Source organism: Haemorhous mexicanus, chromosome 21 (assembly GCF_027477595.1).
Source record: "Haemorhous mexicanus isolate bHaeMex1 chromosome 21, bHaeMex1.pri, whole genome shotgun sequence".
Taxonomy (NCBI): Eukaryota; Metazoa; Chordata; class Aves; order Passeriformes; family Fringillidae; genus Haemorhous; species Haemorhous mexicanus.
Genome location: NC_082361.1, coordinates 6,310,267 through 6,336,073, shown reverse-complemented (window position 1 = coordinate 6,336,073; position 25,807 = coordinate 6,310,267). Strand labels below are relative to the sequence as shown.

Below are 25,807 nucleotides of genomic sequence, written 5' to 3'. Positions count from 1 at the left end.
GCCCCCTTGAAAGGGGACAGGCTTTCCCCACATCAGGAACTGGCTACAACAATGCCATTAAAATAAAACTGAATAGTGAAAGCTGGAAGTACCCAAGCAAAGCCATTCATATATATTTTAATGGAGCAAGGTCATGTAGATCCTTACACAAAGCCAGAGCTGTGCAGGGGGAGGTCATGGATGAGCTGATGTAAAATTGCCATTTCCAGCCCTGTTACAGCTAATGAGCATGCAACTTTGTTGTACTGATCATCTCCCTGAGCAGGGAAGGACTCTGTGATTACACACCCAGTGAGCAGCACAGGAGTGAAAACCACATTAGCCCCTGATGGAAGATCTGAATTGAATCTCTGTCCATGACAAGGACAAATTTGTGCCCAAATACTTCCCTGAACTCTGGGTTCTTTCATCTAATACATCACACTGGTAATGTTTCCATGCATGGTGTTGGACATCCACCATGAAAACCAGCCTCTAGATAACCACTGAAGGAGCAACTCCAGAACCATTCTCTCTCATTGTACATTAAATACACTACATATGGATTGGGTTTTTCCCAGTTTGCTCACTAGCAGTGCCTCCCAGGGTCTGGAATCCAGGTGGTTACAGAGCTACCTCTAAACCACCCTTCAAGGCCAGGAGGCACCAACGACTGTGCACTGGAATTGGAGGTGGTGGAGTCCCTGTCCCCCTGGATGTGTTTAAAAAGCCTGGATGTGGCAGTCAGTACCATGGTTTAATTGATGAGGAGGTGTTAAGTCATAGGTTGGACTAGATGATCTTTTCCAACCTAGTTCATTCTTTGATTCTCTTACAAAGATCTGGTTTTCTTCTCTGCACCAGAGGCCAGATGAATCTAAACTAACAAGAACAATTACCGGCATTCCCTCTCCAACCTTTGACCAGCTGCACAGTGAGCCTTGACGCTGACTTGAGCAGCATTTTTTACCTTTCCTGGTGCAGTTGGTGCCCTCAGAGTCCCTGCTGTAGCCCTCCTGGCAGAGCTCACAGTGGAAGCCTGTGGTGTGGTACAGGCAGCCGATGCACTCGCCGCTGTCCGGCCGGCACACGCTGGGGGACAGCGCGGGCTCCACGTTCCCGTTGCACTCACACCTCGTGCAGATGCTGTCTGAGTTGTAGTAGCCCTTGTCACACTGGTTGCAGTTGAGGCCAGTGTACCCTGGTTTGCACTTGTCACACCTCGGGACGCTCTCGCCAGGCTCTGGAGAACACAGAAAGCAAAGCAGGGATGTGCCACAGCCCCTTGCAGAGACACCCCTGCTGTGGAGTTTGTTCTGTGGGAAGTGACCACAAGGCACCCTGACAAAAATCAGCAGCCACAAGTATTGACCAATCTCAAATTCTGAGCTGAAAACACAACTTTTGAACTGCAGCACTTTCTCTGCTAGTAGGGGAAAAACCAGCTTTAGGGAGTTCTGATGCCTTGTACCAATCCCACAGAGCAAACTCAGCACGTTGCTAAGGAAATAGATTATTATTCCTGAACATTTCCATCTCAAACAGGCAATTTCAGAGAACAGCTGGAACTATATCAGGGATGCTTGCAATCCAAAGGAACTTTTGGGCCTATACAAAGCCAGAAGTAGCTTGCTTGCAAAAGTGATTAGGGAAATATCAAAAAAAGTCTTAGATATGACTATTACAGCTCTGACTTGTCTCAGTTACATTGGGGAATCTCTGCATGGAGTCCCATGGAGATGTTCAGAAGCAGACTCAGAAGTATGAAGGGCTACATGGCCCTGCTGAGCACCTCCTGCCCCCCTCCTGGCTGCCACGAGCTCAGCAGCTTCTCTGCAAAACTTTGCAGGCTCTTCAGAGCAGACTGCAGCAACACACTGGGAGCTGGAACCAGACTTTAAGATCCCTTCCAAACCAAACCATTTTGTGATTCTGATCCCTCTCCTGCACAGCTGCTCTCACAAGAGGCAACACAAGCACCAGGGACCCATCACAGCAGGTGCTGCTTCCAGTGCCCACAAACAGGAGCTCCACAGTTTATAAAACACCTTGCTGGGCTGACACACTCTCAGGGGCAAGGCAACTGAGGAGAGCAGCCTTCATTATGAGGAATCAGACCAAAACAAGAGCCTCACCTAAGTGGCAGGTGCCAGTGGATGCCACGGTGGAGCAGGGGCAGTGCTGGCAGCCGTGGGCAGGCTGGGTGCTCCGATAGAAACCCTCCTTGCAGAGCTCACAGTGCTCCCCCTCCGTGTTCTCCTGGCAGTCCAGGCAGGTGCCTGAGGAACAGAGAGGAGAACAAGCAAACATTCAGCAGCAGGAACTGGAGCAGAACATTTGCAGCAAGAATCCACATGGAACACACTCAATTATCAGAGCTCACAGGTGGCTTTGGATGCCCTCTGGCCAAAACATGATCCTGGCCTCTTATGACCTTCTGATGCTCATCCCCTCGTTCCACACACACACAGATAATGAGAAAAAGCAGGTGGCCCCAGCAGAGAGGGCCCACAGCTCAGCACTAAAAGGTCACTGCAGGTAAACGAGTTATCAGTGTAAAAATTCTCCTCAAGGAAAGCAGTTTCAGTTTGGACTTGTACCAGTGAGATGGAACACTGATGCTGAAAGTCCCCCACTCTCATGAGGGGTCCCTGAGGTTTATACCTTTGGTTTTTTGTGTGCAGCCTCTTCCTGTACACCTGGGCTGGTGGTCAGGGGTGAGGACATGCCACTGTCCTGCTTTGGGGGCAGGCAGCTCCATCCTACCAGCGTGGCTCCAGCTCCTCCACCCCAGGACAAGGCAGCAGCAGTCACTGACCTTCCCAGAGAAGAGAGGGCTCACGTGAGCCACCTGCCCTTCCTGGGGAAGCCCCTGAATCAGAAACCCCATGTGCTGTGTCTTCACAGACACCGTCTCCTAACGGCCTCCAAATTGCATTTTGATACTACTGTGACCCAGAAGAAAAATCTCCTTAGTTACAAAAGCACAGCCTCTATATAAAGCCCATCCATCACCAGGAACATGCTGTAATTCAGCTGGCTCCTCAGTGAGGTGGCAGGGAGCTGAGGGAAGGTTGGATTACATCCATGTACCAGGGTCTGCAAAGGCAACAGCCCCTTCTATAAACTGGGGGGGCCCAGAGCAGTGGGAGAGCACAAACAGATGCACTGAGCTGACCCAGCAGTGCTGCTGGGGGATGGGAAGTCTCATATCAACATCAACCACAGGAAAAAATCCTGACTGAGGTTTGTGCTGACTGTTAGAAAGACCACAGCAGATTTTCTTATTAATATCAGAACAGTTTGGCTCCCTCACAAACCTGACACGGCTGCTGCTCCTCAATTCCCACAGTGATGACTCCACAGCCAAGCATCCCCAGGCAGCCTGGCATGTCCTTGCAGCCAGCCCTGCTGCCAAGGGCAGGAAGCAAACCCAGGAAGTGGCTGATTCACCCACCCTGCAGGGCCCTGCCAGCACCCCTCGCTCAGCGTCACCTCCCACACACTGTTTGCTCTTCCCTCAGCAGCCTGTCAGGCACGAGCCAGTGGTTTTTGTGGGAGAGATGTCAGGTTTAGAAGGGAAAATTATCTGCTGTGCTTGGTTTCTCCAGCTGCAAACCTGGATCAGCTGTTTTAGAGGGATGGATGTCTTGGACAGGGAAGTTCATCTGCCTGGTCACAGCAAGGCTGCCTTGGACAGTGCTGCCCAGGCTCTAACAGGGGCATAAATCTGGAACTACACCTGTGTTGCCTTGGTCATTTCAGGACCAAAGTCTTTCCCATCAGCAGAAATCACCCACATCCATCTCCAGCAGCCCTGCAAAGGCTGTGTTTCCCTGAGTCAGCAGGTTGCTCAGCCAGGCAGAGCATGCACAGGCATGCAATCAGGTATCACCGTGGAGAGCCTTAATAATTAATAGCACTTCTCATCCTGATAATGCCCTCAGGAAGGATCAGACCTCACAGGACCCCAACTGGGAAGCACCAGCCCACCTCAGTGCACAGCCACAGCACAGAGTACAAGGGTCATGCTGGAGGAAGTGCTGTCAGCTGGGGAGCTCCTGCTGCCCAAGTTATTTATTTATGCCCAGTAATTTCAAATATTCCTCCTGGCCAGAGTGATGCCAAATAGAAGCTGGCTGCAGAGCCAGCAGAGGGAGCCCAAAGTATAGCATGAATGGGAAAAAACTTTGAGAATTGGACAAAGCCTACACAGAATTGATGTAAAGCTGGGGAGGTCACACAGAGTGCAGTCTCTAGAGCAGGCATCTGATCTAATTTTTAATCAACTTCGTTCTCTGTTCTGGTTTTGTTTGGGTCCCTCAGCCACAGCAGCATAAAGTTTCTGTCAAATCAACAATAGGCCATTAAACAAAATGAGGGGTTTTCATTGCAATGCTGTGGGCAGCACTGGGCAATCCCAGCAGAAAGAGCAGCCCCATCCCAGGAGCAAGGTCTGTGCTGAGTTTTCTTTGATAAATCAAGAGCAGGAGGAACATTGAGGGAACAAAAAGGAAGAGCAGATTATCCTCCTCCTTCACAAAACCCACACACCCAGCTCCAAATCAGTCAGACAGCTGATGTGTGCACAGCTTTAGTGACAGCCTTGTATCCCTCAGTACTGGTAGGACACAAGCACACAGAGTTCAGTATGGCAGTGAATGCAGTAATTCATCCTCAAGGGAACGCAGGAATTCACCCCCAGGGAGCACAGACCCAGTGCCCACGGACCAGGGCATTCCTCTGCTGCAAACACACAGCCCATGAGGGAACACACAGGCACAAACTGCCCAGAAATGCCTGATTTCATGAGCTCTGCCTCTCTGCCAGCAAATTCTGCAACATTACTTTTAATTATTATCCCTTTCTAAGCTCCTGGATAAATATTACAGAACTGCCTTTCAGCCTGGAAGTTTTGAGGAGAGTTTGAGGAGAATTTGGAATTTGAAGCAGAACAGTGCTCCTCCAAGAGAGATGGCAGAGCAATCTCTCCCCCTGCCCTCCCATAAGCTGTTCAAGCACAGGTGCCTCAACATTTGCACTCTATCAACATCTGAGTGAGAGACAGTCAAAGAAATAATCAGGGAAAATGAACAAGACCAATTAATAAGAAGTGGGCAGTATTAATTAGATGCTGGCAGTTTTTAGCAGCTCTGATCCTGTTATCTGTGGCAGCAAGTCCCCTTACGTCAGTGCCAGCACAGGGTATGTTTCCAGGTAAACAGCAGCTAAACAAAAGGTCTTTAAAAGCCCATGTTGTGTGTTTGTGTAAGTGCAGAGAACAATAGAGCCCCAGTTTTTGATACAGGCTGCTGAGTTAAGGCTCTGCACTGCAGCCTGGGCTAAAGCACACAGCCTTCACTGCCTTCCTTCAGAGGAGACCAACCCCAACCCTGCATTGCCATTTCAGCTTTAAGGTAAAGATTTTGGGTGTGCAAAGCAAAAAGATGTAGATGAAGGGGATAAGAGCAGAGTGTGCTGAATGAGAACAGAAAAACCAGAGACAGAGGGGGCAGGTGAAGTCTGCACCCCCATGGTGACAAGAGGACATCATCACCTGTGGAGCTGTCGCAGGTGTGGGAGAGGTTGTTGCACTGGCAGGGCTCACACGTGCTCTCATTGAACCTGAAGTAGCCCTCACTGCAGCGCTCACACTTCAGGCCCGTGACACCAGCTTTGCACTGGCACTTCCCAGAGCTGCAGAGGGAAAAACAAACAGTGAGATCTGGCTGTGCTGGGAGGCATCCAGGGTACAAACCTGCAGGCAGGGTTTTGGACTCCCTGTATTCCTTTCTGCTGGAAGCAGGACATGAAACCCAGGGGCAACCATTTCCAAAAGTGCTGGGGACTTCAAGAAAGCATGAGTGTCTGCCAAGCCAGTTGCCCTGACAGCAGTTTCCAGCTGGGCACCAGAAATCATTGCTCGTTCCAGAAAGCCTTGGCCCAGAGCCATTCCCTTGCATCAGCCCCAGCAGATGCTCCCATGGCCCCTTGGAGTCCCTGCTCCACCTGCACCAGCCCTGGGTCCTGCAGGACGCTGGCACACCCATGGTCACTGTGCCTGAACCATCCCAGAGGACCCACGTGGCTCATCCTCTCCCCTCCACACCAGTGCTGAGCAGCACCTCCCAGATTTTTGTGTGAGCAGACAATTCCCTGCTCACCACCTGCTCTGCTGGCTCCCCTGGGAGCTGGGGCAGCAGCTCATGTGTCCTGCTTGGCTCCAGCCAGGGCAGGTGTCAGCCACCTGCACTCCCTCTTCTCCTCCATGATCCCATTCATCCCTTCCCCATCTCCATGGGCAAGGCCCCTCTCTCCAGCTGAATTCTACCCAGTAAAGCCAGGGAGAGACAAGAGAGGTTTCTCCCCTCCCCAGCAGAGGCTTCCACCCCAGCTGACCTAGACAGGAGCTGTTTACTTGGGCACAGTGTGACTGCAGGGAGGGTGGAGCTCTGCACTGTGAACACAGAGGGCATTGCTGGTGGCTGCCATAAGCAAACAAATACCAGGAGCTATAAAAAGCAAAGGTTACCCTCATTCCTTTGGCTTTCTGTGCTGCTCTCTCCACACAGAGAGCTTCCAACGCTCTGCTTTCATAACAGACTTCATACACTGGCAGCATTTAGCTCAACTCTCAGAGGAATCCCAGGAATGGATAAATGCTCCTTCCCATCCAGCCCTGGGCACAGCCACTGCTGGAGGTGCCTCATCCCACCTGGGCACACTGGGAACAGCCAAGCCAAGGGACAGAGAGCACCCAGTGCCTCTGCACATCCCCAACAGCCCTGGGGGCACCTGCAGGAACCCCAGCCCTGCCTGCTGCAGGGAACCACGACAGCAACCTAAATAAACAGCACTGGTCCCCTCCAGGTGATGGATTTATCTGCAGAGGGGGTGATACAGACAGACACAGACAGCCCTTCCATGCTGCATCACCCTCTGAGCTTTCCCCTGTGTAACCTCCACCCTGTTCAAACACCTTTGAAACACCTTTGAAACACCTTTTAAAGTCAGCATTTCAGGGCTCACTGTGCCTGCACAAAGCTCATCCATTGTTCCCCCTCTCCTCCTGGAAAGACTGAGCAAGGCACAATTTGCTCCTAAAAGCCTCCAGAAAAATCTGCTGATTAAAACTAATAGATGTTTGATGCACTGTTGATGTGTTGTTTTTAACTAAAATGTGTTTTTAACTAAGATTGTGATGTTTTGAGCAAGACATTGCTTCTGTTAGAAATTAGCATAATTCAGTATTTCTGTTGTTTGTTTGTTTGTTTGTTTGCCAAAGGAAAAGGAACTACTCACCAAAATATGGACCTCAGCCCAAGGGGCTACACAATTAAATACCTGCAGAATCTGAAATCTCAAGCATATTTAATGGCCTGATTACAAGAAGAAGAAAGAAATAGGATGCTTCCTTGCTCTCCAGGCCATTATCTGGAAGTGCAGCAGGCAGATGCAAAATTCAAAGGCATGCTGGTAAGCAGCTCAGTATGTTTGGCTAGTAAGCAGCTCAGAATGTTTGACTTTTAAAGAGCTTTTCACAAGACCCAACATTAATCCAAACGTTGTCACAGTGTTTAAAATAAGCCCAAACAAAAAGCAGCTTTTTATTATTTGCTCCTGACTGCTACTGCTATTCCTGTAAGAGGGCAGGGACAGGCAGGGAAAAGCATGTGCTGTGGGGAGGAAAATCTGATGTTTAGCCTGAAAACACATCTTTTGGGGATGCAGCATATGAGCAGGGTTTTATAGGATCAAGCATTTGAGCTGCATCATCTTCACCCTCCCTGGTTTCCCCCTGGAGTTCAGAGAGCTCTGTTTGACTCCCTTGTGTCCCTGACCCAGCCTTTTTCTCAATGACACCCTCCTCTTCCTCCCTGCTTCCACACAGACTCCCATTTCATTTCTTTCAAGGAGGTTTATTTCCCCAATGACCCTGCTGCAGCTCAATTCAGCATTTTGGGGCACAGTCCCTTGATTTTACTCGTTAGCTTAGAAATAACAGGAAAGAAAGCTTAAAAAAAGAAGAAAAAAAAAAGACTGTTTGGAAAGTTTGGTTTGAATGCCTCTTGAACAGACCTTTTCTCAACATGTTACACATGGCACAGAGCCAAGTCCTGCATGTGCAAGAATTAAATCACTCAGCAAATATAAAGCTTTGCCTGTGGTCATTGCTTCCACAGAATAAAGCCCCCTTACAACACTCCTTTTTATAGCTCCAGCCCAGCAAAGTCTGTCAGACACTTTTTAAAGCAAAGGTCAATGATATAAATGCATTGAAACCACAAAAAAAAAAAAAATCCTGTTAACAGACCAATTGTGCCCATAAAAATCCAGAAGTTTGAAAGAAAAGACCCACAGTTTAATACTTGCACAGTGAGAACTGAACTGGATTTTGAGTAACAGCCAAGAATTTCTTTTTTGGGGGAAGTGGGGAGAACAAGGGGGATGGGAAGAGGGAAACGTTTTGATACAGCAACATCCATTACTCAACTCCACTTCAGATGATGATTAACCCCTCTGAAGCCAGCCAACGTTCAGCTCTCACAGAGAATTGATACAAATATCTGTTGGGATAAAACCAGACTTCCAGTAATCAAAGTCCCCTGCCAGCATTGGTTTCTACCAGATTTTTATGAATACACTCACTCTGGAGACCGTGTAGGTGGTGTGTATCACCATCACATCATCCATCAACTTTACAGATGTTTCCTACTGATTAAAACCATCACCAGCACATGAGGCACTGGCCAAAGGAGCAGGTAATGATTGCTGGTCAGGGCACAGCCACATCCAAGGCCTGGATCCAGCATGGAATGCTGTGATCCCCTGGGGACAAGGGCCACATGGCAGGTTTGGGATGCCCCCAAGGCAGGAGCTGGTTCACCTGAGCACCCTCAGGGTCCCTGTTCTGCCTCAGGAGACAGCCCGGGGCTGGACTAGGACACAGCCATGGGGCAGGGCAGTGGAAATAAAATACTGGGGCAGGGGACAGCCTACACCCCAAGTTATGCCTGTAAAAAGCCAGCCTGGCTTCATATCCAGTCCCCACAGCTTCCTTCCACTCCTCTCAAGGGGACAGAGCCACAGGATCCCATCACTTGCCAAGTGATTTGTGCCACTGGGGGCAACCAAATGTTCCCTGAGCTGGGATTTTACACAGGGCTGCAGCTCTACAGGTACAGAAGTCAAGGGGACACACCAGAGACACCCCAGCCCTCCCCTGGGCACTGGTAAAGAGGAGGGCTGCAGGCAGTTTTGACCCCACCTGGAAGTGTCTCAGGAGCAGGGCACAGAGAACAGGGAACACAGATGATTTCCTGCCAGGTCTGGTGGCTGGGGAGGACAGAGTGAGGGGCTGGGCTTGGGAGCTGGGACAGTGCCCTCACTTTGCACAGACTGCACAGGAACTCAAGGCCTCACCACAAGGGAAAAAAGCATTGAGGTGGCTGTGATCTGAGAGAGAGCACAGTGTGCAGCCACATCTGCAAGGGGTCTCCACTCCTCCTCCACAGAAACATCTTGATTTTAGCAGGGACATGACAGGCACAAGATGGATGGGAGGATGAAGGACCATGGCCTTAGAGGCTGTTGGGAGACAAGCTGTGCACAGTTAATGGTCTAACAGAAAACCCTCAGCAAGCTCCAATCATTCCTCTTCTTCCCTTTTTCCTCTCCAAGGAGGAGAAAGGGAGAAATTGATTTTGAATATATTCCCAGACACCAGAAAAGCCTGGATGCCCCAGTCAGAGCCCAGGGACTCCCTGGCCATGTCAGACCCAGCCAAAACAGCACAGCACCAAGCTCTTGTGCCTTCATTTTCAAAACATGTGAGATCAAAACATAAGGATTTTGGGGCAGAGGCAGAGAAGGAGGGAGTTTCCATGGGTCTCCAACCAGGGCATGCCCTGCAAAACCTACAACAAGAGTTTTTCCAAATCCATTCATTGTTTTCCCTTGAAGCCCAGAGCACACACCCATGCCCTGCCCAGCTCAGCATCTCCCCAAGCAGCCCCAGGAGAGCTGGGCAGGGCCACACTGCCCTAAGAAAGAGGCAAGTGAGAGCTACACCAGCCCTTCCCTGGCCATCTCCAGCTTCACCTGTCCCCTCGGGAAGCCCCACTGACAGCAATGTCCCTCAGCTGTCCCAGCAGGGCACGGGGTGTCCCTGGAACAGGCACAGTTCACAGCAGCAGTAGCACTGTGGGAATGAGGGAAATCATGTTGAACCATGAGCATCTTTAGAACAAACCCCATGAAAAGGCTTTGTCACACTTTGATGGGATAAGACAAAAGGATTCTGTGCAAGATTAGGAGGATTCAGAAGAGATGTCTCCAAAAATGGTGCATTCCTCCAGAGAGCCAGGCTCCTTTAGTGCTGCTTTTCTGTGGTGTCTGACAGCAGCCAGGGCATAAATCTCTCTTACACCTTCCTGGGCAATGTGGAAAAGTTCACATTTGAAAGCCAAATGCTCCAAGACACCTTGGTGGGAAAGCAATGCTGTTCACACTCAGAATCACAGAATCATTCAGGTGGAAAAGGCCTCCACAATCAGTGAGTCCAACCTTTGACTGACCATCACCAGAGCACTGGGTGCCATGCCCAGTCTGCTGAACACCTTCAGGGATGGGGACTCCACCACCTCCCTGGGCAGCCCCTTCCAATGCTGCACAACCCCTTCCATGAAAAAATCCTTCCTGTGTCCAACCTGGTGCAGCTTGAGGCCACATCCTCTCATCCTGAGGATACCAAGCACCCTCACAACCCACGTGCTGACCTGTCTGTCTGTCAGTTATTGAATATCAGCACGTGGGGAAGGGGAGAGCTGGAAAAGCCCCACACTGGGTTTCTCCTCCCCACTCCCTCAGCTCAACCCAAAGCTGCTGGGGGCTGAGGTGGCTCTGTGGGAGAGTCAGTGGGGCCAGGGCCAAGCCCTGCAGCAGCCACTCGCTCTGAGCCCCTTTGTGGAGGGCACAAGAAGCAGAGCTTTATGGGGCCAACACTGGCCCATTGTGTGCCACATTCCTCACTCCTGCTGGGGCATGGCAGCTGCTTTGTAGGGCAGGAGCAGGGACACTTCACAGCTCTGAAAGGCCACTCTGTAAATGTCAAAGGGCCACCTTGTCTGGCCACTGCCGCCTCCGCAGCCCCAGCTCCCCCAGGAGCCAGGGAAAGCCAGCTGGGAATCTCCAGGCAGGGCTGTGGAAAGCTGGGAATCTCCAGGCAGGCTCTGCAAAGCCAGGACTCTCCAGGCAGGGCTCTGGAAAACCAGGAGTCTCCAGGCTGGGCTGTCCCCCCCAGGTGAGGTGCCCTTGAAGGAGGGGAGGGAAGCAATGGAAAGTCCACACTGGCCCTGGAGAGGGAGGTTGGATGGGGTTCTGCACAGTTCCATGAGTTCCTCACTCCCAGCAAAGTCTCAACCTCAGCTGGTGGGTGCTGGTTTCCCAGAGCAACCTCTGGGGATCATGTGCAGGGATGGGCCAGGGAACCAGAGTGGGGCTGCCAGGGAGATGGGCTGGTCTCCACTGTACACATCCACTGTGCACAAAGGGGTCCCTCCATCCCCCAGACCTCTGCTGGTGCCTCTGCTCAGACAGCAGAAGACTCAGGGTACAAGCAGTGCCTGAAGTACAGGCTGGGCACCACCCCCCAACCAGAATTTAGCCACAAAAGCTGAAACAGTTGAGCCCATATTTCCTTTTGAGGGCAGTCAGTGCTTGCCAGAGCAGCAAAGTTTGCAACAGACAACAGAGGAACGGCAGAGCCTGCTCGAAAATCCCCAAAATAACAGGATTTCTGAGAAGCCATAATTACCATAGGGGAGATGATAACAATCCACCTTTCCCTGCTGCTGTGTCCAGTCACTCATTCATTTCCCATTCCTGCCTGCAACTGAATAAAAATGGGTTCAGGTGCCTTTACCTTCCTGTCGGGGGAGAGAGGAGGAGGAGAGCTAATCAGATGTAAAGGATGTGAGAGGCTGGAATAGGGAAGAGATTTAGATAATTAAACCATGCAGAAAAATAGGCTTTAACAGGGTATTCTTCTGCTTTTCTGACGTCCACATGTAATAATTTCCGCTACAAAACAAGATCTGTTCTCTGCAGAGTGATGCTGACAAGGCATTACTGGGAGATAATGAGCCACCAGTTGTGCTCATCCAATCTATAAAAGGGAGAGCAGTCTTTTTAAAGAGAAAAAGGGGGTTTGTCTGGTTTTGGGGGGTTTTAAAGCACAAGTCCTTGAGGATTTCAGCTCCCAAGGTCACATCTCCAAAGGGGAGCAGTGCCTGATGTGGTTTACTGGATTGCTAAAATACAGCAGGATGGAGAGACCCCACGCAAAAGAGAGACATTTCAGAAGTGTGATGACACTCTGCAGACAGAAAATGAAGACTTTATCTATGCAAAACAACAACTCCATCACTTCCCCCAAATAACCTCTGGGCTCTGGGATGGCCAGCAGCCCTGCAGGCTGGTGAAGCTCCACAAAAACCTTGAATTTCAATGGACCTGCCACAAAAACCTGGAATTTTAATTTCCTGACCACTGAAAAAAACCCACCAAATCCTGCCTTGAACATGAGGTTCAAGGTGTGTCCAGACTGTGCCACACCAGGCTGTCCCCCCACAGTCTCTTTGCTCCTTCCCACATCCCACCAGCTCCACAATCCCAGTGTGTGGCTCTCCCTGCCCAGCTTCCCAAGGTCCCTCATTCAAAGGCCTCCACAAAGCACTTGGTGCAGTGCTGCTGACCTTACCCTCAGCAGCCAGGCTCCTGCAAATCCCCACGAGCTGGGGTCACAAGATCAGCCTCTCCACACAGAACCCCACCACAAAGGCAGCACACAGGGATGGCCACTGCCCTCCCTGCTCCAGGGGACAGCCATGCCCAGATGCTCCCAGGGACACTCTGCCTTCACTCCTTTTAACATGAACACAAAGCCTGAGGTCCCCTGGAGGGGGTAATGCATCTCTGAATTAACACTTGGGCATTTATATGTGTGAGCTACCATTTTTTTCTCCCTTTTTTTCCACTGGAAAGGAGTGACAGGAGCTCTCTCTCACATGAGTTATGCCAAGGCTGCAGCACAAGCCATGCAGGAACTGGGATCACAGGGCTGTCTGCAGCAGCAATAAGGAAAGGCTGCTGGATCAGCAGAGAAGCAGAGCACTTGGGCATGGGGTTTCAGCCCACAGCAACCAAAGGAGACCAGACATCACCTTCAAGCTGTCTGCTGGAGCTTCTGCTTCCCACTGCCCTTCTACTTGTGGGGAAACTGAGGCACAGGCACAGGGAGCAACATAGATTCATCCACAGACTCCAGTTTAACAGGCATCTGTTTGCTCTAGGGACAATGGCAGCATATGTGCATGGTTAGTTTAGAGCTTTTTAAGGGAACTGGAAAAACCTAACCCAGTTTAGATGGTCAACCTGGGTTTAGGTAAACCATGTGGCAAAGCTGTGTCAGGGGAGGTTTAGGCTGGATACCAGGAAAAGGTCCCTCCCCCAGAGGGTGTTGAGCACTGGAAAAGGCTCCCCAGGGAATGGTCCCAGTCCCAAGGCTGCCAGAGCTCCAGGAATGTTTGGGCAACACTCTCAGGCACAGGGTGGGATTGTTGGGGTGTCTGTTCAGGGTCAGCTGTTGGACTGGATGATCCTTGTGAGTCCCTTCCAGCTCAGAATATTCTGTGATTCTGTGATCCCTAAAAGCCCCAGCAGCCACAGCTCTCCCCTTGTCCTCTGGCACAGGTACTGCTGCATCACTTTTCTTCCCTAGAACCAGGACAAGTTTAAAAAACAACACCTGCCAGGGAAACAGGGAATTGAGGGCTGAACCCTTCTGCCAGGCAGCAGCATCTCTCAGCAGCATCTCTGCTTCACAGCTCCACTCCTCATTCACATCCCAAACCCACAGGAGCACCCACGCAGGGCCAGCTGCTCGTGGGCTAAACACTCTGCCCCCACAGCTTCAGGAAAGGAAGAGCCACACACACCCCAGTGCTGGGCTAGGAAAAGCTGGGATAAACACCTCAAAGGAGGTAAATCCAGGTCAGCCCTCCTGCAGATGAGCTGGGTCACACTGGGCTACCCTGGGCCAGTGTCTGCAGTCCCACATGGGGATGGGCAGTGCTGCCAGCAAGGTAAAAATAAACAATCCAAAAACTGCAGAGTCATCTGCCTTCTCCTCTCCCCAGGAGGGGAATGCTGCCTCATCCAGAATGGTGCTGCCTGCAGTCCTGGTCCTTCCCACCCCACAGCCAGAGGCCAGGTTTACATGGAGAATTATCTCCGAGTGTGTTTGAAGAGCTGAGCCTGCACAGCTCCTCACGCCAGGGCACGAGGGCTGCAGAACCAAAGGCTTCCTGAAACAAACCTCCTTCCCTCCCCCTGCTCATCCCAGGTCTGTGGGGCTCACACTGCCCTGGCTCAGCTGGGGACACAGGTGGCACTTTAGGTGCCAAAGGGTGCAGAGAGCCAGAAACACCATGAGGAGCCCCAGTGCTCCCACTGCTGCCCTGGCTACTGGGACTGGGGACCACCAAGCCCAGCCCGCTCCTGCTGCCTCTGCCTTGGCTCCCTGCCCAGCCTTAGGGAGCCAGAGATGAGAGCTCAGGCACAGGACTGCTCACAGGAAGGAAAAAAGGGATCATCCCTCGGGGGAGATGCGGGCTGGCCAGCCTGGGCATGGTGACCTTCTCCAGCAGCACTGATCACTTCCACTCCCCCAGCAGGCTGGGAGGTTCTGCTCTCCTCAGAGGACACACAGCACAGCCTCCAACTCGAGGGGTCCAAAACATGGTGAGAGATGCAGCTGGTGGGGGCAGCTCCTGGCTGGGACTACATCCCCAAGGACTCAGGCCCCTGCCAGGCACCCTCCCCACTTGTCACTGTCCCCAGAGCAGGAACACAGCCCTGCCAGCCCAGCCCGTGCACCCACATGAGTCACCGTCCTCATTCTCCACCACTCTGACCTTGACCATGGCCCTTGAATCTTCAGCTTCTTTCTCCACCCTTCCTCCATGGACTGTGAACACTTCCAGGCCACAGCTATCTTTAGCAAGCATCTGCACCGCATCCAGCCCAAAGAAATGTGATTTTTTTCTGAGGTTTCTAGGCGTTAACCACAGCAGGGACAATTCCCTCCCCTCCCCAAGATGTGTCAGCCCTCTCTGAGAAGCCCAAGTCTCCATCCAGCCCCTCAGCTTGAGCCACATACAGCTTTTCATCTAACAAAAAAAACCACCCAAACCAGAGCACAGAAATGCTCTGCCATCCCACAGGGGGATCTGTGTGGATCTTCCTAGACAATCAAATTTAAACCACCACCAAAACAGACCTTTGATTAGCAGCCATGGAGCCCATTCATAGCGACAGCATGTCAGGTCAATGTTCACTCCCAAAATCAACTCTGCGCCTCAGGAAAGGGTTTTTTTTAGTTTTTGTTTGATGGTCTGCATTTGAGGTCTAGTTAACAAACAGGGGACTTGGGTTGCCATCTGGCCAGCCCAAGAGCGTGCTGAGAAATAATACTAATAATCATCATATGGTGGTGCTTTAAAAGGCACTTTTACAACAGCCTGGGTGAGCTGACTGAAACCTAAGAGGGATCTTTGTGTGCCCTTTGGGCACTCTGCCCCTCCAATCAGCCACCCTTAAAAAGGGTCAGAGTCCAAAATCTCTGCTGCTGTTTCACCCAGAGCCCCACTGGAGCAGCCATGGCTCTCCTCTGAAGCCTCACACAGGAATTTGCTTGTGCAAGTCGAGCTGGGCTGGTGCTTTATTAAATAAATAAATTGTACAACTTACAGGATTTTCCATGTCAACAAAACAGTAGCTGGTTGCTGGTATTGGGCAATGCCTGCGTGCCTCATCCCTGAGCAGAGATTGCCTGGGGGACACTAGTGCTCCTCCAGGGACTGCTCAGCAGCCACCCAGGGCTCCCAGCACAAGAGCCAAAGATCCCTTCCTGCATTCACACACCCATTTCCCTGCAATGCATGAGAGGTTCTCCCACCCACCAGGCCAGATCCAGCCCAGCCCTGGTGCCTGCCCCCAGCCATGCCAGCTGCAGACAGGCAGGAGCTGTGCCCAGCCCTGGTGCCCACTCTGACCCAACAGGAGCAGGGGGAGCACCTGCCCTGCTGACCTTTGTGGCCCACTGCATTTTCCCACACACAACACTACACCAGCCCTTCTGATGCCCCCAGCCCTGTAACACAGACAGCTGACCTATTTTCCTCTTTTTAAACACCCAGAGGTCATCTCTGTCTGCAGCAAACCCCTCTGAGCCAGGAAGGGAAACAGAGTGATCTCTGTTAGTGACATCCCCCCTCCCCAAATCTCCCTCCACATCTTGTCCTGTGCTGTCTCTTCTGAATGGCTGAGAATGAGCATCTCCCCCATCTCTCCAGGCTGTGGAATGGTGCTGAGGAGAGGCTGGGGAGGTCCCTGCTGTTTCTGGCTCCACACAGATGGCTCCAACTCCACCTCATTCTCCTTCACAACTCAGAGCATCTCACCTGGAGCTCCCAAGGGCGTTCCTTGGCTCGCCCCACACAGTGACACATGGGGAGACACCAGACATGTCCATGCTTCTCCCACTGCCCAGAACCCAGAGCTGGGGTAAGAATGCTCCCCTCCAGTTAACCCAGTTGCTCCTGCAACACTTTCCCTCCTCTCCCAGTTCCCAAGGATAAGATTTGCCCCATCTGCCTTTCTGCCCAATTTGCCTTTTCAAGAGGTCTGACCACAATCACACTTTCAATTCTGTGGCAAACCCTGATGCTTCCAGGCACATCTTCCCATACCTAAAACAGCCAATAAAAAAAAAAAGTGATAAAACTTCATGCTTTCCACCCTCAAGAATCACCTCTTTTAGTAAGAAGGTCACTTTCCTCAACTGGAGAGCTACTTTTAAGATCTGAATTGTCAGAGCTTATGCAAGCAGAAAAATGCAGCATAGAAACAAAAAGGAAGGACATCAACAGAGGGTTTGGTCGTTTGGGAAAAGATAATGTATAAAATAATTACAGGCAGCATGTCCCTGCAGAGCATTCTGACTCTGACTCAGCCCCTGTCCTGGCAGGGAACTGCAGGTGTTCAACACACGCTGAGCCCAGCCCCAGCCCTAGAAGACAATAAGGCAGCAGGAGCCTGGGAAGGCTGAAGTTGCTGCAGGGTGGTTGTTGAGGTCTCCTCCAAGGAGAGACTTTGAAACTTGCTGTTCCCATGAGCACGAGGTGGAGAGCCAGTGGGTCAGGCTGCTGCTGGGTGTGATCTTGCAGGAACAGAGATCCCCTCAGCTCAGGCACTGTCTCTAATGGCTGACAGATCGCTGCTTGGAAAATCATTGCGTGCCAGCTTTCACAAGGCAAGATGTGAGGGTGGGTGAGGTGAAATGAAGAAGAACACATTCATTATACAAGAGCTCCAAGCATCAGCTCTGGTGCCTGTAAACACCAGGCAAGGCAGGAGCTGACTCTGCTCTCGGGCCACCGCTTCCACCCCAATGCTCAGCGAGGGCAGAGCACAAAGCTTTGCCTGCCTCTGGCATAAACCCATCCCTTTGGAAAAGAAACCCCTCCACAGCCCCCGTGCTGCACCCCAGCCTCTGCTCCCCTCCCAGCTGGAGTGAGGGCAGCCCTGACCAACAGGGACTAAGAGATACACGAGGCATTAGGAGAGGTTCTGCTTCCATGAGATTCCGAAACACAAGTCAGCTCCCTTGGGGGCTGCCAGGGCTTTTGCCACAGCCACAGATATTTTTATAATTCAGCTCTTGAAAGAGGAAGAATAATCTTCATGAATTTGTATTAGACAGCTTCCCTCCTACTTATTTTTTTTCCTTTTAAACACCAGCAAGACAACAAGACCCGCTCTTGCCCAAAACCCAAACCACACCACATCCCAACACCTTGTGTGCAGAGCCCCTGGGTTACTCACTGGTCACACTGCTCACTGGTGGCTCCAGAAGGGCTGCAGCTGCAGGGCTGGCACTGCTGCCCACCCTGCTGGGGGAAGAAGCCGTGGGCACAGCTGTGGCAGCGTGGCCCTGTGTAGCCAGGCAGGCAGTGGCACTGCCCCGTCGTGAGGTTGCATCCGGCACTGCCCACCGAGCTGCAGTTGCACAGGTCTCCTGCAAGGGAAGAGAAACAGAGGCATGGAACCACAGAACTGCAGAAAGGTTTGGGTTGGAAGGGGCCTTAAAGCCCATCTCATTCCAACCTCCCTGCCGTGGGCTTGGACAGCTTCCAGGCTGCTCCAAGTCCTGTCCAACCTGGCCTTGGGATACTTCCAGGGATGTGGCAACCACAGCTTCTCTGGGCACCCTGTGCCAGGGCATCACCCCTCCCTCTGCATACCCCCATCATCACTTTAAGGATGATTTTTGCTTTAAAATGTTGAGATGATGGACAAAAACCACACTGGGAGCAGCCTGGGGTTTGAAACACCACAGCTCATGCTTGAAATCTCTCCAACAAAGAGCTACAAGATTATGGGCATAACTACCTAAAGTACATCTAGATATAGCTGTACACAATGTGTTTATGTATATACACACACCTATCCCCCCTGACTCCAGGAGCTGAGAAGCAATAAGTGTGTAATATCAGGATAAAATCAGCAACAGGTTGCAAAGTCATTAATTCTAAGAGCCTCCATTCCACACCACTGGAACAGCCCTGATACCACAGAACAGACACTGACAGGACAAACTGGCAGCATCATCTCCCACTCCTGAAGAAGGAATACAGAATCCCCTGAAAATCTGCCCTCAGGGGAGCACCAAGTGCATGAAAACTGTACTTCCAAAGCTGTGGTAGAGCTGGAGGCAGGACAGAGACCTCCACCACCTAATCCGGACCACCCTCAGTCCTGTGGTGAGAGGGGATGGCTCTGGGCACCCAAACATTGTCTTTGGGGACACTGTATTTCCAGGGGTGCTGGAAAGCACACACTGCACAGCTGCTTTTTTAGGAGAGAAGCAAATCTTTTGATCAAGTAATGAATTCCCAATCCCCCCACACATTATTTCTTGTAATACTTTAAAGCCCCAAAAGCACTGAAGAGAACAACTTCTCCCTGGCAATTTGTTTCTGCCAAGAGCTTTATCTCTGTTCTTTCATTGCAAAATATTTAGTGCCTTAATAATTTAAAGTCTTCTTCTGCCAAGAATGAATTATAAACAAGGATTATTTGCAGAAATAGTGCATAAAGCATCAGGGGCTTTACACAACTGCTGGTGTTTGTTATTGCCTGAGAAGAGCCAGTATTCAGGGCACTTTAGGGAGAGGGGAGAGGCCAGGTCCCCATCCCAAGAAAACTTGACTTAAAGCTCTTTTCCTTGTCATCCATGTTCTTCTAACACACAAAGAAATGTGATTAGCTTTATTACTCCACCATAGGATCCCCACAGAAGCCATGTTGTGCCTATACACCTGTGAAATTGCACCTAAATTTTCTTCAATCCAAACGATCAGATAGGACAAACACCTCAAGATCCACAATTATCCACTTCAACAGCCACTTCACATAATGAACTAAATTCCCAGCTCAATTATCCAAGCAGAACCATATTGATTTGGGCACTTGGGCTTCTCCCTGCCACCGGAGCAGAAACCACAAAAACTTTTTGAGCAAAAGCACTCTGGAGTTTGTCAAACGTGCATCAAAACAAATTTCCCTTTCAGAACTCAACATGTGGCACCATTGGACCTGCCAGACTTGATCAAGGAAAGAAAATGAGCATTGTGTCCACTCTAATGGCATGGGAGGTACTGACAGGGCAGGTCCCACACAGGGGGATGAATTGCTCCATGTGGAAACCACCCCTGCGCTCCATCAAAGCCAGAGCCACCATCCTGACACTCCAGATGGATGGCTGCATGGAGAGGGCAGGAGTGGGGCAGTGCTTCAGGATGGTCCCCATCAGCACCATGGAGCTCTGCCCCATCACTAATGCTCCAGCAGGATGGCAGCACTTTGAACTTGAATCTGACTTTGTAGCACCCACTGCTTTCCATCCAACGCTCCAGCCCATCACAGTTCAGGGCAGGCTCTGCCTGAGCTGCCAAATTCAACAGCAGCACAGCCACCACTGCAATGCCAGTGCCCCAGGAGAGTGAGAAATGCTGCAATAATCCAAAATAACACTGGCAAACCACTTTTTGCTTGGGAAGCTGGTGGAGCCTGGTTCTGCTAGTGATGGGGACAGCAGCTGAGCCTGTCTGCTGTGGAATCACCCCAAGTGTGTGCTAAGGCACAACTCAACAGATCCAGAAGTTGTCTCCAAAAAGGGTCAATTCTTTGAAGACCCCACCTCTCCCAACCACCCCAGAGACCTTTGGGAAGGGATGGTGGTCCCAGGTAGGGGAGCAGCCTCCCACATGGTCCCTGCCCACCCCAAATGCATCCAGCCCTGCTCACGGATGGACGCAGCCCCAAAACACTCTGGAGCTGTGTGGTTGGACAGTGGAGGAGATTCAGACAGCAGCACTGAAATCTGAACTCCAGCAAGGTCAAGGGCTGCACAAGGATGTACCAGGCCATCAAAACCTGAGGCCTAATTTAAAGGACACTTTGTTGTCCCCACAGCAGACGGGTGGCAGAAGGTAAGAACTGTCCTGAGCCAGAACAGGAACTGATAACAAACATCTGCCCTGGACTCTGGGAGCACAGCAAAGAGGATGAGCACTACAGAGGAAAATTAGGGAACACTGTCCTGGCTTCTGGCCAGAGCCTGCATTTTAGGAGCCTTTATTCAGTTTTCTCAGGCTGATGTTTTGCTTTTGAAGATAACCTTCAAAAATCCCTCACTGAGAGCTTTTGTGAAGGGAAAGGAATGAAGAGGTGGATGAACCCCAGGATGTCTCACTCCAGACTGCACAGTCATGGTTGGAGGGTTGTGTTGAGGCTGGGATAACACCATCAGCAAGGGAGCCAAGGACAAAGACCTCTCAAGGGATAAGGCACTGGTCCAAGCTCTTGACTCTTCTCAGTTTGCTATCCTGACTCATCCTTGCTCTGCCTCAGTTTCCCCATCTCAGGGTGTTCCCCTGCCCTCCAGGGCCTCCAAGCCCTGCTCGTCTCTGCTTGTTCCCCATTGCTAAACCATCAAGGTTCCCTTCCTTCCCCACAAAGCACCACACTACAGCTCAAAGCACGTGGTTATCACAGATAAAACCCACCACCTTTGCTCATGAAGGGACTGACAGGCTTCAATAAATTAACAGCATAAGGATGTTTTGAGGTCTAAGAATAGAGGCACCATAAAAATGTGTGCCACTGCCATGTTACCCTTCAAACAAAAAAAAACCAAACACCTTTCCATTCAGGAACAATATTTCACCTTCACTGGTTGGTGCTTGGAGGAAGGTGGAGTGGAAGGAAAGGTTGCTCATTTGGGAAGCAAGGGGCACACTGCTGTGTGGAGACAGATTTAATATCCAATTTCAGTTAGCCCCAACCTAAAATCAATTAATTTTTAGTATGCAAAAGCCAAAAGTTAGCAATAAACTGGAGAATAGATGTTTTCTGTCGGATTGGATCCACACCATGGCTGTAAATAGCACTGACACAACCAAGAACCTCCAGGTCTGAGGGTGCCCCATGACCTCTCAGTGTGGCCACCTCAAACCCCGTGCCAGCTCCCCCTACACCCCTAATAAAGATCTCAGCCTCCAAATCCCATCCCAATGCAAACCCCAACTCTGCAAATCCCAGCAACATCCCAGCCTGTGCCAGATCCATCAAGACCCCACATCCCTTCATCTCCCATCCCCTCCTAGTACTTAAACAGGGCTTGTTCTGATGAAAAAATCCTTCCTCAAATTGCTTCTTTCACATCCTTTCAGCTTTGTAGTGTTTTAAGTTTTCACACATTTTATAAGCATGATTCCTCCTCCCTTCCAAGCCACTTAATGAATGAATAATTTAGAAAACAGGTGAAATATTTACAAAGGGTAAAGAAGCCAACACTGTGAAAGGCACGAAGGTCTCTGTGAAACCACATTAGCTGGGGACATCCTGAGCCAGTGCAGATCCTGAATGAACTCACCTGCTCCCTGGGAGCCAGCCTGGAAAACCCAAGGTGCACATTTTTGATTATAAGAACATGCAGCTGTGAGAGGCCCACAGATGCTATTTATTGTCCTGCTGCAAAAGCATCCCCAAGGAGACAGACATTTTCTGTTCTCCAGATTAGATGAAGGAAAAAAAACCAAAATAATTTCTAACCTGGAGGTACTGTTGGGTTTTTGGAAGCCAGAGGTGCAGCCCCAGTTTAGCAGCTGCAGCTCTGAAGCCAACACAGCCCAGTAAGAACCTCACCTCCCAGATACTCCCCAGATATCCCAAAGGATTTAAACCACAGCACAAAACAGCATCCCATCCCTGAAAAGGCTTTGTTTTTATATTAATTTAGCAGTTTTCCCTCTTCCCCAGACTTCATTTCCAAATTCAAGCCCTACCTTCTCTCCCATTTCCCCTTCTCAATCCCTCTGCAGGCACCACTCCTGACAAGACAGGAATAAAGGGATCAGGCAGCAGGTTTAAAAATCTATCCAAAGTCATTTCCTTTCCCTCTGTAATTAAATTGTGGAACTCATTGTCAAGGGATGTTCTGGCTGCCAGAAATACCTATGGCTTCAAAGCAGGACTGGAAAAGCTCACAGAGGACAGGTCCACTGGTGGCTGTTAAACACAGGGATCTGGAGGAAGCATCCTGATGGGAAAGGCCCTGGAACTCTGTCCAGAAAGTCAGGATCATGCTCTGTCCTCCTGGCATCTTCTTCTGGCCTTTCTTGGGTGGGTGAAGCTTTGCTCTGAGCCAGCCTGGCAGTTCTATTTTCTCCTTGTTTGCACTGCTCAGGGATGGCAGCAGCTCCAGTTCTTCCCCCAAACACACCAATCCCCCTTCCAGAGTTAGGCACTGCTCTTTGCACTGGCAATTTCTCCTCATGACAGCCAAAGGCACAGCTGTGCTGCAGCACTGCTCTGTCTTTCCCCTTGCTCTCAACAGGCTCTTTCCCTTCCCCCTAAGAAGACATTTCATCCCTTCAGTACAATGCACTGATGTGCTAAACCTCCCCCACAAGGGGATGAGGGTCAGGGCAGTGCTGTTCCAGCATGGGATGGTGACAGTAGGCATGAGCCAGCTGTCAAAAGGGAAGATTCCATCCTACCCAGCCCTTGTAAAACAATTCCCTGAGCTCCAGCCCATCTCTTCCACATCTCTGATGCACCATGTCAGTGTGGTCCACTCTAGCCTTGGACTGCAATTTGGGTTCAGCTCCATCACTCCTCACTTGGATGCAGCTCTACTCATGCTCTGAGTGCAGGAGCTGTTATCCCAGTGCAAGGATGCTTTGGCCTCCACCCTTTCCCCACAGCTGCAGCAGATCTGAGAGGGCACAGCCTGGCTGAGCTCTCCCCCAGGGAGCTGGGGAACATCTGCCATGGGCTAAGAGCTCCTGCAAGAACAGGCCAGAGAGGAGCTGATGCACTGTACCTTCCCAAAGAGAGGAGTTCTGCCAAGTCCCAGGACTCATTCCCATCCAGACAGCACTCAGCACAAATTAAGAGTCAACTCTTGCATCATGAAGGTGCACTGAAGTGCTCAGACCTGTAATTTACTCTCCCTTGAGGCTACAGTGCAAAGCCAAAGTGGCAGGAAGAGTATCTCTGCCTATCCCCAAAAAAATTTATGCACGTATAGGAGTGTCTTCTGTTACTTTGCATTCACTTTATTACTGAGTTTACACTTTATTACACCACATTCTGGGCACTCACAGCCTCCATCAAGGCTCTGCAGAGTCAGGTGCTGATGGTGAAGAGAACTTCACTCACATTAATGCTGTTAAGAGTGTTAGAGTCACTTGTGTTGTTCCATAAAAGGCTTTTACAGGTCAACAAGGAGGAAAAGACAACAATTTCTCAATTCATATACATCACTTGTAATGTCATTAGGAGATGAAACACATCTGTTGAGGAATATTGTATCAGATTAAATCTCTCCTTTATCACTTGGAAAGCAGCCCAAAGCCAAGGTCCCAACTTTGGGGTCACCAGCAGCTGCACAAGCACTTTTTATCAGCCTGAAGCAGACAGGTTTGGGGCTTCAGCCAAACTCCAGCTCAGCCTCAAGCGTGTCAGCCCCCTGCCTTTCCAAAGGGATGGAGACCACTCCCCACCACAGCTCACAGCCCTCCTGCCTCCCCAGCCATGACCCTGAGACCCTCCCCAAAGGCAGAGGCTGCTCACTGCCTGGGACTGCTTATTTCTATTCCTTCCTTGCACCTGCAATGCAACCTGCAGGCATGTGGTTTCTGAGCAGTTCCTGAAATCTCCTCCACACAGAGCAATTTTGTTGCTTTTTCCTCCTGTTTGATGCTAAACAAGTCAGCAACCTGTGCAGAGAGCTTTGAACCTGCTCGTTCCCCAGCAAACCTGCATCAAAAGTCAGACTCAAAGGTGTAAAGCTGTCTAGGGAAACTAAAGCATAAAGGCCTGTAAACATCGGGGGGGGGGGGGGGGGGGGGGGGAAGAAAAATATGGATTCTGATTAACTCAGTATTCCTCCTGCACTAGGAGATCCCCAGCTCACAGCTCTGCTGGAGCACAACACCTGAGGAGCTCCCATGGTTGGGACAAGGAAATGTCAGGAGAAGCAGGAGGGGTCCTGGAGTCATTAAGATCCAGGTAATAGGGCAGAAAAGCTGTGCAGGGGGGATTACACAGCTGCAGCTGAGGAATTATTCATTCCTATAGAACAATAAGTTTCCACAGGCAGACAAACCCTCCGGGGTCTCTTACGAAGCAGACTGTGCACAAAGAGGAATGTGGCCCTAAAATGTTTATGATACAAGAAACTACAGTAACTTCAAACAGACCAAATACATACTTGAGGATTAAAACCTCCACAGTTTAAAAAAAAAATAAAAATGAATCCAAGCCTTTTAATTAATTTAAAAATAGTTTTGTCGGCGTTCTACTTTAGTTGATTAAATTTCCCCCACTAATATTTCCACAAACGTCTGCAACCATATAAATATTCCATGTTTCTGTTTGAAAATCTGTATTTTTACCACCCAGTGTGTGACATAGCCAGCCCAACTCCAGGCTTAGAGATAAACAGGGTGAGAACCAACTTTGGCAAACACCTCCCCAGCAGCACACAGAACCCTGGCAGCTCGTTCCCTCCTGACAGATACACTTGCGTGGCACCCCTCAGGAAACTGAATTGTTTTGTCAGCAAAAGGCTTTCACTGGAAGATCAAGACACCTCACACGGGATGGGGCTGGGAATTTATGAGCAGATTCCAATTTTAGTCTCTATCGACCATGGGCCAGCAGAGAAAGGGATTATGAAGAGCTGCATGAATAATATGAACTATAATCATCTGCTGAAGGCTCTGCGTGCTCTGATTCCTGCAAAAAGTAATTAAACTCACAAACTTTGCTCAGTGCTTTGGGGAGTTGCAACAAATGAATGAACACGTTAATTTATGGGAGATTTAAGGCTCTTCAGAGAAAACCCTGAGCAGGAACCATCCTTCCAAGTGTTTGTGTTTGGGCTGTAAAGTTGTGCTGTGTGAACAACCAGCAAGAAAACAGAGATGAGCTGGGGGATGAGCTCGGGTAACACCCCTTGATCACATCCTGCCCTTCCCAGCAGGGCCCCCAGAGACTCCTCTGGGCAACACCAGGGAGAACAGGGTCGAACCTTTTGTTTCAGTAACAGCTGGGTTTGCTGCTCACACTCACTGCTGAGAAGCAAAACTTTCTGTTCGTGCTGCTGCTGGCAGATCCCAGGCAGGGGCAGGTG

The 25,807-nt window shown here is 50.5% G+C and overlaps 1 protein-coding gene across 1 annotated transcript in view; it reads right to left on the bottom strand.

Annotated features, from left to right (window-relative positions):
• MEGF9 (multiple EGF like domains 9) overlaps positions 1-25,807 on the bottom strand; it is a 48,964-nt gene that overhangs the window by 8,108 nt on the left and 15,049 nt on the right. Inside the window, exons 2-5 of the mRNA XM_059865429.1 lie at positions 17,926-18,118; positions 5,537-5,676; positions 2,115-2,258; positions 950-1,222 (exon numbers count right to left, since the gene is read on the bottom strand). Of these exons, the coding sequence (XP_059721412.1) occupies positions 950-1,222; positions 2,115-2,258; positions 5,537-5,676; positions 17,926-18,118 (750 nt within the window). The remainder of the gene's footprint in view (positions 1-949; positions 1,223-2,114; positions 2,259-5,536; positions 5,677-17,925; positions 18,119-25,807) is intronic.